We start from the raw sequence: 16,915 nt of genomic DNA, 5'->3' as shown, positions 1-16,915 counted from the left end.
CGAGCTCCCGGGAGGTCCCAGAGCGGTGGCCTCATCTCGTCCCCTTCCTGGTCTCCCAGAGCTGGTCACCCGAGGAGGCCACATCCCCGGCTCCAGGATCTGGTCACCCCGAGACGGCCTTATACCCGGAAGCCGGTCAGGCAGCCCTCTCCCCGTACCCGCTCGGAGGCGGTCACCCCGAGGAGTCCGCGTTCGGTCCTCGGGATCTGGTCACCCTGAAGAGGCCTCATCCTGGAAGCCGGTCACCCCGAGAAGGCCCCGTCCCGTCGTTGGTCACCCTAAGGAAGCCCCATCTTAGTCCCCGGGTCCAGTCATTCCGAGGAGGCCCTGTCTCGTCCCCAAGGACCGGTCAGAGGAGGCCCCTTCCTATCCCAGTACCCTGAGGAGCCCTAATCCCTGGGGTCTGGTCACCCCAAAGAGGTCCCGTCCTCGTCCCGGGGGGACCAGTCATCCCGAGGTGGGACCAGTGCCCTGGCCGGGGTGGCTGCAGAGGGAAAGTGGGCAGGCTGATCAGGAACTGGAAGTTGGGTGCATCTGGGAGGGAGGAGGGAGTAGAAGCCACTGTCCCCAATGGAGAAAGGAATAAGTCTCTGCGCTGTGTCCCCAAGTGTAGTTACCGAGTTCGAGAAATGATCACCTGCTCTCTCAACCTTAATCGCGTTAGTATCTTTAATTAACTTGGGAAATAACTCTCCAGACTTGGTTGTTCACAAGGAGTGGAGTCGTAATTCTGAGGAAGTTGGAAAGGTGGCAGATTGACCCCACTGCCCCCTGGGTTTACTGCTTTTCTGGGAGAAATAGGGTGGTGTGAGCCGGGACCCTCACTGGAGCCCCCTTTTAGGTAGCAGGGTTCCCTTACAGGCAGATCTGACTCAACCCACTCAAAGTGGTTTCACTGTCTGAAGGAGCCTCGGGCTCCCCTTTTTCATTTTCACACCAGTAACAGATTTCATGGCCCAGACACTGAACTGACAATCTATAATGTAGTATACAAGTAGCCTTAGTGTCAGATAATCACCGAAGAGACTTTAAAAACAGATCTGTTACAGCATGTGAAATGCCTCCTTTCTATTTAGTTCCAACTGTAGAATGCCTATCTTCCCTAACTCTCGCTTTCCTGAGGCTGTGCAACCCCTCCTAAGGAAAATGATTTAAATCCTTCCTGCTGTAGTAGCATCTTCTGGAAGGAGATCCTTTCATGACTTCTGTCCCAGAGCTCAGCAGTAATTGCTTTTTAAATGAGGTTAATACTATAAGTGTATTATGCTTCAATAAAATGGTTTTTAAAACATTGTCTTACAGAATGAAGCATTTAAAAACTCAGAACTCTTTGAAGTTTGGAAGTGGTGTTTTTACTTACCTCCAATCCTCCTGTCTGTTCTTTTTTCTGGAGAAACCTCTGTAGAGGAGCAGGCCCCAACAGCAGGTGCAGAGCAGATGGAGCCTGTACCCATGTAGGTTCCAAGAAGCATCCATACTCTCTGTCCCCGAAAAGGCAAGTTGAATTTTTCCATTTCTTATAACTTGACCTCAAATATAGGCCAGTATGATATACACATAAGTAAAATGCTCTTGGTATTTTGATAAGTATGTTTAATTTTTAAAAAACAGACTTTGGCAAGTTAAGCCACTTACTCATACACAAAATTAGAGATGAAGCCAGGATTATGTTATTTAGCCATTTAAAGCCACGTTAAATACTGACACCACAAATATTCAAATTTCCTTCTATAATCCACTGTAGGTTCACAAGATTAGGAGTAGTAATTTTAATCACTCATTGTAATTTAATTTATAGCATTGCATTCCATATTTACTTTTGCTATGTACTGTTTTTATTTCTTTTAAATGTGCTTGCTTTTAACATTTTAGATGCTTTGGTGCCAGTGTCTGGGGTTCTGAGAATAAATTTATTTTCACCTTAAGACAGTATAGAAGACTAAGGTTCTGGAGTCAGACTACCAAATTTGTCTAGTCCTACCTCTGTGCCCTTGCATAAATTACTTAAACTTTTAAAACCCTGCTTTCTATCATCTGTACAATGAGGATATTAATAGTATTTACCTTCCAGATTATTATAAGGATTAAATCATACAATTTGTGTGCTTACGACAGAGCAAATGCTCAATAAATGTTGGCTTTTGTAACTATTACTTCCACATCCTATAATTGTATAAACTTTATCCTTGAGAACATGGATCAGTTATCTTACTTTTTGAAACCTTAAAATTCATTTTCATAAGTATAAAACATAAATTCATTTATGCTTACTTTCCCTGTTTAAGTATGTGTTCGCATTAAAAAAACTAACTCTCGTATGTTTTGAGTAACATTGTTAGTGGCTGGCAAGATGTTTGGCTGACAAATATTTTATATAATCTTCAAATTCAGAGGTTGGTCGAAGTTAAATTTTTTAAGTATCAAGGTAAAAGCAAACATCTGTATTTAAAATTTAATAAAAATTATAATATCTTCTTGGGTTCACAATATGTGATAACTAATGGGTGGGGACTTTCCTATTTGCAACCACCTTTATCTTTGGACATTTCACTTAGAGCGTATGAGAAAACTTTTTTTTTTTTTCCCATGGTTGGATTTTTTTCATTTTATTTCTTGGTTCATTTCAATGACCTGTATCATGAGAGTACAACTGAGCAGGGTTATTTCCTCTTTACAGATTTTCCAGGAACAGCAGATTTGTGGGTAAACTTCAGTTTTGCTCTGTTTGGGGGGATGGGGTGTCCTAAACTCTCCTTGCTCCACTGTCTTCCACTAAGTCAGGGCCCCCCCCTTCCCAGGGAGGTCCCAAAGCTAGCTAGACTTCCAACTAAGAAGTTGGCTCCTAAACTTCTTTTTCTCTGAATGCCAGTAGATCCATCAAGTACACACCAGGGCCCTTCCCATTGGACAGAATTCTCATCATTACTGATACATTTCCTGTTGCCATTGGCATTTTTTAAGTGTAAAAGCAGCAGCAGCAGCAGGATCCATCTCATTAGCATCAAGCCATCAGGACTACTGCCCCCTCTTTGCTTTAAAGGGGCTCTGATGCCGGGACACTTGCAGAAGTATGTGATCCGGCGAGGCAAAGCTGCCCTGTGTACAGAACACCCACCCACCGCAAACCAGTTGTTGCACTGTTAGCCAGAGATGCTTTTTCTAGAAAAGATGGACTGCAAAGGCCACTTGTGCACAAGCCCCTGCCGCAGCTCACAGCTTGGGCCCTCATGCTTGAGCAGTGACGCTACAGAGAATGGGGTGATGAGGTGCGACTCTCTGCCCCACCTCCTCAAGCACACAGCACAGTGAAGGGCTAGGGGAGGCTCCCGCAGAGCAGACCCCAAGTTCTCGCACCGTACCATCTCCCTAGTCCAGACTTCATGGCATGGCCCCCAGTGGCTAAGTTAGGCCTGGGTTTTACCCCTGGTCCCTTAGAGGCACCTGTGCATCTGTCCGCCCAGATTGGAGACTGCACAGAAAGCTAGAGCTAAAGCATCCCGGATCATTCCAATGCTGACTGACAAGTGACTGTGGCCATCCCCACAGGCAAAAGGGAGGGGGGGCACACTTTGCTAGTCTGTGAATTCTCTTGGAACCCCTGACATTTTCTATGTGAGGGTATCTGAGAGCAGCTGCTAGGATTTAGCCAACCCTCCTGCCTGGGGTGACCTCAGCACGTCCCAGCAAAAGTTCAGAAAGAGTGGTGTCTCAGGGTGGAGAGGTGGAACCAGCAGTAGCTGCTTCCCTTGGAAAGCTGCGAGGCTGTGGCGGAGGGCACCTGGCCTCCTGGTCCTAGCGACGGGTGGGTGGGATCTGCCTGCCTCTCCATGTGACAAGAGGTCAGGTTAGAATGTGTGTGGATTCCCCAGGGATGTGCCCCAGGGGGGATGCTCTTATCCTTGCTTTAGAAGGCAGCTGATTGGAAGAAGCTTCTCCATAATGCTCAAAACCTTTCATCCTCGGGAGATCCTCTGAGCGGCCCTCAGCCAACCCCGTGAGCACCGGATGGCATGTTCAAGGCTGCCCCCGACCTACCACAAGTGGGTGAGAACAAACTTTCATAGCCACTCACAGAAATGGGTGACCAACTGTCCCTATTTGGGCAGGACTGAGGGGTTTCCTGGGAAATGGACTTCCAGTGCCAGAACCGGTCCTGGGCGAACTGGGGTGGCAGTCACCTTACACAGCAGCCTGGAGGACTGATGGGGGGCTGGAGTAGTTGTCCTGCCAGAAAGCTGGTCTTCTAAGTGCACCCAGGGAGCTACGCTACACCTCCTTAGGCCAAGGATGGCAGGAGCAACCCTTCCTGTGGCGCTGATTCACCCAGCCCTTGGGATGCAAGGGAGGGGGCTTCGGTGTCCACTGCCCCTGGATACCAGGAAAGATCAGGCAGGCTGGTGACCTCCACCGAGCCTCTGTCTTCAGGGTTCCCCCGCCTGCTCATCTCTGCTTCTGGGCCTTTCTGTGCTCGGCAAAGATTGGTTTGGGCCTCTCCCTATCCTGACCCGGTCCTCCCAGGGCTGCCAGAATTAAGTGCCCAGGGTGCCCTCAGATGGGGTCAGGCCTGCATCTCCCTCACTTCCCAAGGCCTACCTGCTCTGGACCTGCCCCAGGGGAGTGGGAGAAGCCAGAAGAACGGGGAGCGCTGGGGAGTGTTGCCTGGACCCTGCTCTTCTCTGAGCCAGTACCATTCCCACCCACGGGCCCTGAAGTCTTGGCTGGCTGAACCCACTGTGAGAGTGAGCTCTGAGGTAGGGCAGGAAATAGCAGCAGGACTCCTGGGGAAGAGAGGGGGAGGACAGGCCCTGGGGCCGCGGCGACAGGCAGGCGGGGGGCGCACCAAGGGGTGGGGTCACCAGGAAAACGCATGAGTTCTGGTGCTACTCTCCTGATGGTGAGTGGGCCTGGGAGCTTAGAGGAAGGATGGAGGGAGGGAGCCATCTGAACTGTGGAAGGCGTAGGGCCTCTTGAGGGGCCCCACAGAACCCCAGAGTAGGCAGCACCACTGCAAGAAAGTAACTGCCCTCTGGGAGAGGGAAACCTCCAGAAGGTACCCCACTTGAGTATGCCAGAGTCCTGGGCGCTAAGCACTGCCCACACAGGCCATGGACAGAGGACAGGGGGGTCGGGCATGGGGTTAGGAAATGTGTTACGATAGTGCTGCCTCTTGGTGATTTGGCAGGGAGAGGGGGCACTTCCTCGGTGGTCTCCAGCCTCAGGGGAGTCAGCTCTGGCCCAGGCCTCAGCGTTGCCTGTGGCGGAGGAAAAACATAACAAAGAAAAAGCCAGTTACAGATGAGCCCCGCGCCCTGCCCTCCCATCCTCGTTCCCTACCCCACAGCACCCAGGGCTCTGCACACAGCCAGGAGGCCAGGAGCCCCTTCCTCTGGGACTGCTCGCGGCCATGATACAGGACTTGAATGTTGAGGCTGGTGGCTGTGGAGGTCTCCCCGTCGGTTTGTCTGTCCTTGGGTGGGAGTCGGTCCTTGGGCCAGGCCATCAGACCTTGGCCTCCAGCATCTCCAGGAAGAGTTTGTGCATGGGCACCTTGCCTTGCAGTTTGAGGCTGTAGAAGTGCTGCACGGCCTTGGCAGCTGTCTGCCGAAGCAGGGGCAGCGTCAGCAGCAACTTGCTCATCCTCCACGGCTTCTCGTGGCGCTGGCTCAGCTCATAGTCCTGCAGCGCCTCATGCAGCAGGTCCTGCAGCTTCTGGACCGCCTCCAGATCCTCGATGTACATGGAATCTGAGTTGGCCAGGGCCAGGGCCTTGAGCGTCACAATCTCCTCCTTCACCTTGAGCTTCTTGTAGCTGTGCACCAGCTGCAGGATGGCCCGGTAGCGCTCCAGCAGTCCCGCAAGGCGGGAGCGCTCCTCGTCCATGATGTAGTCCTCAGCGTACACCAGCTTGTCGTCATGGGGCAGCGAGCGGTGCACACTGCCCAGGATGAGGATCTCCATCCAGGCACTCTGCAGCAGACTCATCTGGTCCCCCAGAGAGAGGTTGGAGAAGCCTGGGATGTGCTTGGCCCAGCCAATAATGACCACGAGCTCCCTGTCTGCCAGATCACAGAGAGTGGTCAGAGCCTTGATGTCACCCTCTGGCATGCCAGGGGGTGGCATGGCGTAGAGTTTGTCTGGCTCAGCCACCAGCAGGTAAGAGACGATTTTAGTCAATGGCTTTTTAGCAGGAGGAGAAATCTGTAAGCTCAGGTACCGGCTGCTCTCTGAGTCCAGCCGGCACTTGTATTTCTGGCGGCCTCCACGCGCTCAGGCAAGGTGCACACCTTCCTTCAGCATCCCCACTTTGAGGCATTTCATGAAGCGACAGGCCTGGCAGGACTTGCGCCTCCATTTGGTGATCTCATACTTGTTGGTGGCCGGGCAGCTGTACTCAGTGTTCCCTTGGATGGTCCTCTTGAAGAAAGCCTTGCAGGCCTCGCAGGAGGCCACGCTGTAGTGGTAGCCGGAGGCGATGTCCCCGCTCACGAGGCACAGGCTCTTGGGAATGGCGTTGAGCATGTACTGGCACTTGGTGGCCAAGTCCTCCATGATGCCGCCGGCACAGTCCTCGTAGCCCTTGCGGCAGGGGGTGCCTCCCAGCCCTGTGCCCGCGAACATGGGCGGCGAGTCCAGACCGTTGGCGTGGGCGCCCAGGGCCAGGCCGAAGCCGCCGCTGGCGTCGGACGAGCTGCTGGGGCTGTGGTGGCTGAGGGCATCGATGCCCGAGGACGGGCTAGACGGCTCGGTCTCGATGAAGGAGCCGCAGCTGGAGACCAGCTACCGGTCGTCTGCGGATATTCTCTAGAAAACTTTTAATTTCACTAAGAGATTGCCCCACAAGCAAGAAAAAAAATTTGAAAAATAAACAAAAATGCTAAAAAGGACATGGCCCCAGGCTTTATAAAAATTACAAAAAGAAATTTCGGGAAAAAAAGTTATGATTAATAGACAAAGAGAACCAACCCATGTATGCAAAAATTACTGATGTGTGGAAAACCAATGACAGAAATACTTATTTTCAGCTTTCACATTTTAGCCAATTTAGTTTTGATCAATTAATCTATAGCCCAAAGTAGGAAAATATTGTCTATCTTATTTACATGATTCTGTCCCAATTAAAGTGTTTTGTAGTAGAATGATAACTTTACTTAATATTCTACTTAGCTGAGGTTTCTATCCACTAAAAGGTTAAGCTTTCAGTGTTTCAACTAAGGTGACTGAGACCCATGTAAACATTAGCATATAGTAGGAGAACAGCAGGCTGGGGCTCAGCATGAAATGTGTGACCCTAGAAGAGAGCAAATTAATCTCTGCTTGGGATTTGAACATGTAATGTTTACCTAGCACTAAGCTCTAATCTGTTAATTGATTGTCAATTTAAATCCTCTACAGTCTTGAGGATTTTGTTGTTTTTGTATTCTGGAATTAAAAAGTGCTTTTTGTCTTTAGTTATGTGGGTTAAAAGTCATGTTCTCTTCAGAAGTATGAATACATTTTCTCTTTCAACCATAATTTTTTAAAACAGGTATACATTATAGTTCTAAATTGTACGTCAATGGGAAAGTATAAGTGAATTTAATTAAATGCAAATTTCGAGGGCTTTTCAAGAATAGAGGGAGTTTCCAAATGCGTGGCTGACAAACATTTTATATAATCAGCTGGTTACCATCTCAGCTGAAGGGTTACTGTACTCCTTCATTACTAATTTTCCCTTCCCTATCTAACAACAATTGAGAGCTCTTTGGTGCCCATTTTTTCTGAAGTCTATAAAGGATTGTCTGTGTTCCCTCTCCACCACTTGTGGAAATACACAGAGGCCTTCCTGGCATTTCCTGTGTATCCAAGACCTCTTCCTCTCCACATCAGTCCTTACTGACAGGAGGCATCAGTCTGCCTTGACTCCCACCCTCACCTCTGGGAGCTGCTGAGGAGTAAGTAGACAAACATCCATAGGGATGCTTTGGAAGCCAATACTCAGTTGGGCATATATTCTCTCATTTGAATAGAAGAACTTTATAGTCATCCCTTACATACTACCTTATGGAATCTTCAAAAAATAATTTTTTTTTTGGCCACACTGCACCGGTTGCAGGATCTTCAACCAGGTATTGAACCCATGCCCCCTGCAATGGAAGCTCAGAGTCCTAACCACTGGACCACCAGGGAATTCCCCCTCCCCAAATTTTTTTAGTAAACGAAATCTTTTTTTTTAACGTGATATAAATCAAATGAAAATTTTATTTTTTTAAACCAGGAATCTCCATTCATAAGTACAAAACCATTTTAAGATATATGTAGAGACTAGTTATCATTAAATGGTCTATTGCATTTGATAAAAACCATAAAAATGTTTCTGGAAGGAGCAGTTCTCTCCCACCAGAATATGAAAAGCACCCAGCCCTGACAAGGCTGGAACACATGAATCTGACCTCCTCTAGGGTGTCTGGGGCCTCAGACAGGTGAGAGCACATAGTCATTCTCTGGAAACTGAGCTGAGGCTCCTGGCACAGACCCTGCTTCCAAAGGAAGAGGCCAGGCTTGCCTTTGGAACTACAAGAATGCAAGTGCCTCTGGAAGACAGGGAGAAAGTTCTGCCATAAATGCAGATGCCCTCAGGGTGGAGCAGTAGCCTGAGCTTGGGAAAGAGCTGAAGGCAAGAAACAGCCCCTCCTCCCCTGCCCATCACTGCCTCCTCCCCCTCCCTCACTCCTTGCGGGTCCCAGGTAGGTGGTACAGGCAGCACTAGGGGACTGGGGCCTAGAGCTACATCTTCGACTTCAGTGCAACCTGGAATAAGGATTTCAGCACAGTCATGAGACAATGCCTGTTAAGTCTATTTATCTTATAACAGATACCTACAGTTTTGTCAAAGCAAGAAGCACTATAAATACAATATTTTAAAATAAAAATTTCCATGTCCCTAAAAGAGAAAAGATTATATACTGAATAATCTTATCCTAACATTTATGTTCCTTGAACTACACTGTTCAATAGAACTTTTTGTGATGAAGGAAGTGAGCTGTACTGTCTAATATGGTAGCCACTAGCCATAGGTGGCTATTGAGCACTCGATGTATACAACTGAGGAACTAAATTTTTAATTTTATTTAATTTTAGTTTAAATAGCTACATGTGTCTAGTGGATACTGTAGCAAAAGATTTTAATTCCTAACAAACTGAGCAATTGCATCAGTCTGGCCCCATATTAGATTACATTTAATGTCTCCAACCTGATGGTGAAAAGAATATGGCTCCTTTGGTGTTAATATGGTAAGCAAGTACCTGGATTGACCATTTCACCAAAACTATATACAATTTCTTTTTTTTTTTTTTTCAGTACGTGGGCCTCTCACTGCTGTGGCCTCTCCCATTGCAGAGCACAGGCTCCGGACGCGCAGGCTCAACAGCCATGGCTTACAGGCCCAGCCGCTCAGCGGCATGTGGGATCTTTCCATACCGGGTCACGAACCCGTGTCCCCTGCATCGGCAGGCAGACTCTCAACCACTGCGCCACCAGGGAAGCCCAATATATACAACTTCTGAGAAAGATATCTGGATATCTTTAGGAAGGGAAAAGGAATGCTGAATGTCCAAAATAGATATATGTTCATGACATGCATGATAAGACCCTTCCTATACCCTGTCCTTAAAAGATATAGACACTGTAAAGCCATGCCTTCTGAATTTTAAGCCACTGATTATATACTGAATCACTGGTGAGCTATGTGTCTAAAGAACATGTCCTATTTTTATTTGATCCATTTTTCTTTTTTTTGACATTTATTTAACTCACTGCAAATTCACTTAACTACCCTAAGAAATCAATATCTATATCTTAACACAAAAGTTCTCATAAGAAACATCATGGAACTCCTTGCAGCTATCAACATACACCGTGATATTTCCATGACCTACAAGTCTAGAAATCTATGCCAAGTAAGGTTAATTTTTAATAGTTTAATCCAAAAAAAAAATAGTTTAATCCACTAAGTAGATGCTTATTAAGCATTCATATTTGTAAAGTACATATTGTGACTCACATTTATATCTTATTCTCCACAAACTCACAGACTACTAAGAAAAGAATATAATTGCATATATAACTTGTATTACCAAGAAAGATATTGATTAATACCAATGGGAAGATCAGAGAATATATCCTAGGAGATCATATAAGGAAGAAACTAATTTTAAATTGAAGCTTCAAACTTTCATTTTCAGCCAAGATGAAGTAACAGGAACTGACTACCCTCCCACCTGAAACCATAATAACCAAAAAAACCCAGACAACACATGTGAAACGATGGTTCTCAAGACATTGAACATAAGTCAATGAAGGACAGATCCTTGAGAAATGGAAAACAAAGGAGATGAGCCCTACAATTGACCCACCTCACTACCTGTTGAGTTTCCAGGCCATGATGTAAGGACAGGAACCCACAGAGCCTGGCAGCCTCCCTAAATTGAGGGGATGAAACTGGGAATCTGGGTTGCGCAAGAGGGCTAGAATTCACAGGGTGGAGTACTGGAAAGAGGAGTGATGTACAGAGAGAGGACTCCAGAGATCTGCAGAGACTCCTCCACAAATATTCAGCTGAGAATCAATTAGTGAATACATGTGAGCAAGCTACCTGAGACAGAGGAAAAATCCTTTGGGAAGGATGAAAGGATACAGTGCCTGAAGTTCACTTGAGGCCAGAAGTAGTGCTTGTCCCAACAGACTGGAAAATCACATCATTCAAAAGTCATCAGCTAGAGTACTAAAAAGGCTCTTCTAGTAATGAGATAAATTTAACTCTAGACAAGGATTCTGGGAAGATAATGGAGTAGGAATCACCAGAAATCTGTCTCCCACCTAGACAACAATGACACTGGCAGACTGTGTCTGATGTAACTAATTTGGAACTCTGGAGTCTGTTGAAGACTTAAAACTTCTGGGGAAGGCTTAGATGGTAAATTTTGGTTAATTTTAGTCAATTTCAGCTCTTAGCTGACAGTAGTAGCTACACATCCCCACCTCCAGCCACATGGCAGGCATTGAGCAGCTTGCAGGAGCCAGGGTAGACAAAAAGGACCCTGTTCCCTAAATATTGGGGATCTGTGTTCTGGTCACTGCTTCTTCTGATCACAGAGGTGCATGGAAAAAGGCAGGCAGCCATTGTTGCTGCACCTCCCCTCACATACCCACCCCCACCTCACTGCAAGCTTCTCTCCTCTAGCTGAACAGCCTTCTAGGAAATTTAAAGGCCAGTACCCTTTTCTCCTGCCTTAATTTTTTGCTTTTCCCCTTTTGGTAGTCAGACATTAATGAATAGGACATTAAAAAAACAACTACATATATGGGGAAATTAGAAAGTGACTAAATGTGCTCAAAGAAGGGCTCAGAAAAGACCTAAGAAGACATTATTTTTATTTTGAAAAAATGATCAAAACATCAAACCCTGAGGAATGGTGAGAATCTGATTTCCAGAGTTACCAAATTATTAGATTCAAATGTCCAGTGTTCATTCAACAAAAACTCACACAAGGCATATAAAGAATCAGGAAAGTATGGCCAATTCAAAGGAAAAAAATATAATTCAAGAGTCTGTCCATGAAATAGACCTAATGGGATATATATTAAACAAAGACTTTAAAACAACTGTCCTAAGATGCTCAAAGAACTATATGAAGATGTGGAGGAAGTCAAGAAAATGAGGTGTAAACAAAATAAAAGTATAAATAAAGAGATAGAAAGCCTAAAAATAAATAAAAAAGAAATTCTGGAGCTGAAAAGTACAATAACTGAAATGAAAATTTCACTAGAGGGATTCAAAGGCATTTGAGCAGGCAAAAGAAATAATCAGTGAACTAGAAAATAAGAGAGTGGAAAGTATCCAGGCTGAAGAACAGAAAGAAAAATTGAAGAAAAGAAATGGTGCCTAAGGGTACGTGAGACATCATAAAACATACCAACCTACTCATCATTGGAGTCCTAGAAGGAGGAGAGAGAGAGAAAGGCACAGAGAGAACATTGAAGAAATAATGGCTGAAAACTTACCAAATCTGATGAAAGGCATGACTATAAATATCCAAGAAGCTCAATGAACTCCAAATAAGATGAACTCAAAGAGACCCACACTGAGACACATAATCAGACTTTCAAAAGACAAAGACAGAGAATGAATCTTGAAAGCAGCTAGAGAGAAGCAAATCATTACATAATACAAGGGATCTTCAATAATATTATGTTCAGATTTCTCATCAGAGACTTTAGAGGCCAGAAGACAGTGGGCTGATATATTCAAAGTGCTAAAGAAAAAAACCCATCAACCAAGAATCTTATATCCAGCAAGACTGCTCTTCAAAAGTGAGGGAGAAATAAAGACTTTCCCAGATAATCAAAAGCTGGCGGGGGGGGGGGGGTGTGTGTAGCAACTAGACCTGTTTTGCAAGAAATGCTCAAGGGAGTCCTCCAAAGTGAAATGAAAGAACACTCAGCAGTACCTCAGAGCTGTATGGAGAAATAAAGATCACAATAAAGGTAAATACATGGGCAATTTTTAAAGCTAGTATTATTGTAACAATGGTTTGTAATTACACTTTTTGCATTCTACATGATTCAAGAGATTAGTACATTTAATAGGAAAAAAATTAGTGTTAAAGCTAGTATTACTGAAACACTGGTTTGTAACTCCAAACCAATGCTTTTAAAAGAATTATGAGTTTTTGTTTTGGACACACAATGTATAAAGATGTAATTTTGTGACATCAACAACTGAAAGGGGCAGAATGAAGCTACAAAGGAGCAAATATTTTGTATGTTATTGAAGTTAAGCTGCTATAAATTCAAATTAGATTGTTATAGCTTTAAGATGTTAAATGTAATTCCCATGGTAACCACAAAGAAAACAGCTATAGAATATATACAAAAAGAAATTAAGAATGAATTTAAGCAATTTACTACAGAAAAGTCAATACAAAAGAAGGTAGGAATGCAGGAAATGACAACCCCCCCCCAAAAAAAAACCAAAACAAAACTATAGGGCAAATAGAAAATAAATATCATCACAATGACAGAAATAATTCCTCCTTATCAGTAGCTATTTTAAATATACATTGATTAAACTCTTCCGTCAAAAGATAAAGATTGCCAGAATGGATAAAAACACATGATCCAACTAGGTATTGTCTACAAGAACTCACCTGAGATCCAAAGACACAAGCAGGTTGAAAGTGAAAGGATGGGAGAAAGAGTCTATGCAAATAGGAACCAAAAGAGAGCATGAGTAGCTACACTAATATCAGACAAAATATATTTTAAATTAAAAAATCACAATACTGGATGGAACGACTGGAAAGAAGATAAATAAGGAAATAGAGGATGTAAACAAACACTAAACCAACTATATCTAGCAGACATATACAGTACACTTCACCCAAGAACAACATACACATTCTTTGCAAGTGTACATGGGACATTTTCCCGGGTAGACCATATGTTAGGCCATAAATTAAGTCTCAATAGACAACAACTAGGGTGCCTGCTGGACGCTGGTGTGGGACCTTGATGCCCAAGGAGATGGGAGAAGCCCCTGAGTGACTGGGTAGGATGTGGGGGGAGTGAGTGGGGAGGAGAAGTGGGGGCCAGACAAGACCAGTGCCCCTGAGGGCTGGCTGGAAGGGGGAGGGGTTCTCATGCCTGGAGGGACCCTCGGGAGCTCAGGGGATCAGGGGGAGTGTGCCTAGCGTTTTCCCTGCCCAGTCAGGTCCTGGGAAGTCTGCTGGGCTCCCAGGCTAAGTCTCCCACCCTCCAAGGCCCTCTCTGGGCTGCGTTGGTCCTAGGGGCATAGGAGGAGGTGCGGGGAGAAGAGCAGAGGTGGATGGGGAGGGGCCTTCCAAGATTGGAGGATCAGGGAAGGCACGGAGGGCACTTCCCCCACCAACTCAGGCCCCAGGAAACCCACTGGTCTCCCAGACCTGGTCCTCCATTCTCTGGGACCCCCTCAAACCCAATGGGTCCTAGGGTCATGGGAGGGAGGAGGGGGTAAGAGGAGGAGAGGTGGACGGTATGGGGGGGACCCTCGAGGACCAGAGGACCAGGGGAGGTGCGGCAGGTGTTTCTCCCACCCACTCAGGCCCCAGGAAGCCTGCTAGTCTTCTGGGCCCAGTCCTCCTTTCTCCAAGGCCCCCTCTGGCTGCAGGGGTCCTAGGGGCATGGGTGGGGGATAGGAAGAGGAGGAGAGAGAGATGGGTAGGGGCCCTCCAGGATCAGAGGATCGGGGAGGTGTAGAGGTCGTTTCCCCCACCCACTCGGCCTCAGGAAGCCTGTTGGGCTTTGGGGTCTCATCCCCTACCTTCAGGACCCCCTTTGGCCGCGTGGCTCCTAGGGGCATAGGAAGGAGGAAGGAGGGGAAGAAGAAGAAGAGAGGCCAACGGGGAGGGGCCCTTCAGGGGAGGATCAGGGGGGAATGCGCCTAACATTTCCCTCACTCACTTGGGCCCAGTGAGGCTGCTGGGGTCATGGACCTGGTCCTCCAACCTCCAAGGCCAGAGGCTCTCCTGGACACTGCCTACTTCATTGAGTATAAGCCCCACCCCCCACCCGCAGGACCTTTTCCAGGTCTGTGGGTCCTAAGCATAGGCCCTACCCACCACCTAAACCCTACCCCTGCCTAAGCCCGGCCCCCCACAGCCAAGGCGTTTTCCAGCTTTTTTTTTCTCCTCTTTTTTACTATTGTGGTTCTGCTTTACCTTCTGGTTGTTGTTTCGTCTACATTTTTACTTTTTTATTCTTTCTAACACCTGTTAGTTTTCTAATCCTATTTTATTTTTTACTCTTTGTTATTATTCTGTTCCTTTTTTTCTTTTCTCTTTTTCTTTTTTTCCACCCCATGCTGCTTGCGGGATTTTGGTTCAAAAGCTGGGGGTCGGGCCAGAGATACTGCAGTGGGAACTCCAAGTATGAACCACTGACTAACAGAGAACCTCAGACCTCAGGGAATATTCATCTGAGTGAGGTCTCCTGGAGGTGATCATCTCGGTACCAAGCCCAGCAGCCTACAAACTCCACTGCTGGAAGCCTCAGGCCAAACAACCAGTAAGATAGTAACACAGTCCTACCCATCAAAAACAAACAAAAAAAATGACCAAAAATTATGTCACAGATGAAGGAGCAAGATAGAAAACTACAAGACCAAATAAATGAGGAAGAAATAGGCAACCTACCTGAAACAGAATTCAGAGTAATGATAGCAAAGATGATCCAGAATCTTGGAAATAGAATGGAGGCATGGATTGAGAAAATACAGAAATGTTTAACAAAGATCTAGAAGAACTAAAGAACAAACAGAGATGAAAAACACAATTAACTGACAGGAAAAAATACACTAGAAGGAATCAGTAACAGAATAACTGAGACAGAAGAATGAATAAGTGAGCTGGAAGATAGAATGGTGGAAATAACTGCTGAGCATCAGAACAAAGAAAAAAGGATGAAAAGAAATGAAGACAGCCTTAGAGACTTCTGGGACAAAGTTAAACACACCAACATTTGAATTATAGGGGTCCCAGAAGAAGAAGAAATAGAGAAAATATTTGAAGAGATTATAGTCAGAAACTTCCCTAACATGAGAAAGGAAATAGTCAGCCAAGCCAGGAAAGGCAGAGAGTCCCATAGAGGATAAACCCTAGGAGAAACAAAACAAGACACATTAATCAAACTAACAAAACTTAAATTCAAAGAAAAAATATTAAAAGCAGCAAGGGGGGCTTCCCTTGGCACAGTGGCTGAGAGTCCACCTGCTGATGCAGGGGACACGGGTTCGTGCCCCGGTCCAGGAAGATCCCACATGCCGCAGAGCAGCTGGGCCCATGAGCCATGGCCGCTGAGCCTGTGCGTCCAGAGCCTGTGCTCCCCAACAGGAGAGACCACAACAGTTAGAGGCCCATGTACCCCCCTCCCCAAGAAAAAAGCAGCAAGGGGAAAGCAAAAAATAACATACAAAGGAATCTCCATAAGGTTATCAGCTGACTTTTTAGCAGAACTCTGCAAGCCATAAGGGAGTGGCAGGATATACTTAAAATGATGAAAGAGAAAAACCTACAACCAAGATTATCCAGCAAGGATCTCATTCAGATTCAACAGAGAAATCAAAAGCTTTTCAGACAAGCAAAAGCTAAGAGAATTCATCACCACCAAAACAGCTTTACAACAAATGCTAAAGGAACTTCTCTAGGCAGGAAACACAGAGAAGTAAAAGACCCACAAAAACAAACACAAAACAATTAAGAAAATGGGAATAGGAACATACATATTGATAATAACCTTGAATGTAAATGGATTAAATGCTCCAAAAAAAGACACAGGCTGCCTGAAAGGAAACAAAAACAAGACCTGTATATATGTTGTCTGCAAGAGACCCACTTCAGACCTATGGACACATACAGAGAAAGTGAAGGGATGGAAAAAGATATTCCATGCAAAAGGAAATCAAAAGAAAGCTGGAGTAGCAATACTCGTATCAGATAAAATACACTTTAAAATAAAGACTGTTACAAGAGATAAGGAAGAAAACTACATAATGATCAAGGGGTCAATCCAAGAAGAATATATAACAATTATAAATATTTATGTACCCAACATAGGAGCACCTCAATACATAAGGCAAATACTAGCAACCATAAAAGGGGAAATCAACGGTAACACAATAATAGTAGAGGATTTTAACAACCCACTTACACCAATGGACAGATCATCCCCACAGAAAAATAAATAAGGAAACACATGCTTTAAATGACACAATAGACCAGATAGATTTAAGTGATATTTATAGGACTTTCCACCCGAAAGTGGCAGAATAGACTTTCTTCTCAAGTGCACACGGATCATTCTCCAGGATAGATCACATCTTGGGTCAAAGATCAAGCCTTGGAA

At 45.5% G+C, this 16,915-nt stretch overlaps 1 protein-coding gene across 1 annotated transcript; it reads right to left on the bottom strand.

Annotated features, from left to right (window-relative positions):
• Positions 1-5,499: 5,499 nt before the first annotated feature.
• On the bottom strand, positions 5,500-6,519 carry LOC136124531 (steroid hormone receptor ERR2-like). Its single transcript, XM_065879273.1, is given in 1 exon segment — positions 5,500-6,519. A coding segment is annotated over 1 exon segment (1,020 nt).
• Between the last annotated feature and the right edge of the window lie 10,396 nt (positions 6,520-16,915).

The sequence above is a fragment of the Phocoena phocoena genome, chromosome 6 (assembly GCF_963924675.1).
Source record: "Phocoena phocoena chromosome 6, mPhoPho1.1, whole genome shotgun sequence".
Lineage (NCBI taxonomy): Eukaryota > Metazoa > Chordata > Mammalia > Artiodactyla > Phocoenidae > Phocoena > Phocoena phocoena.
This window is presented reverse-complemented; position numbering and strand designations above follow the sequence as displayed.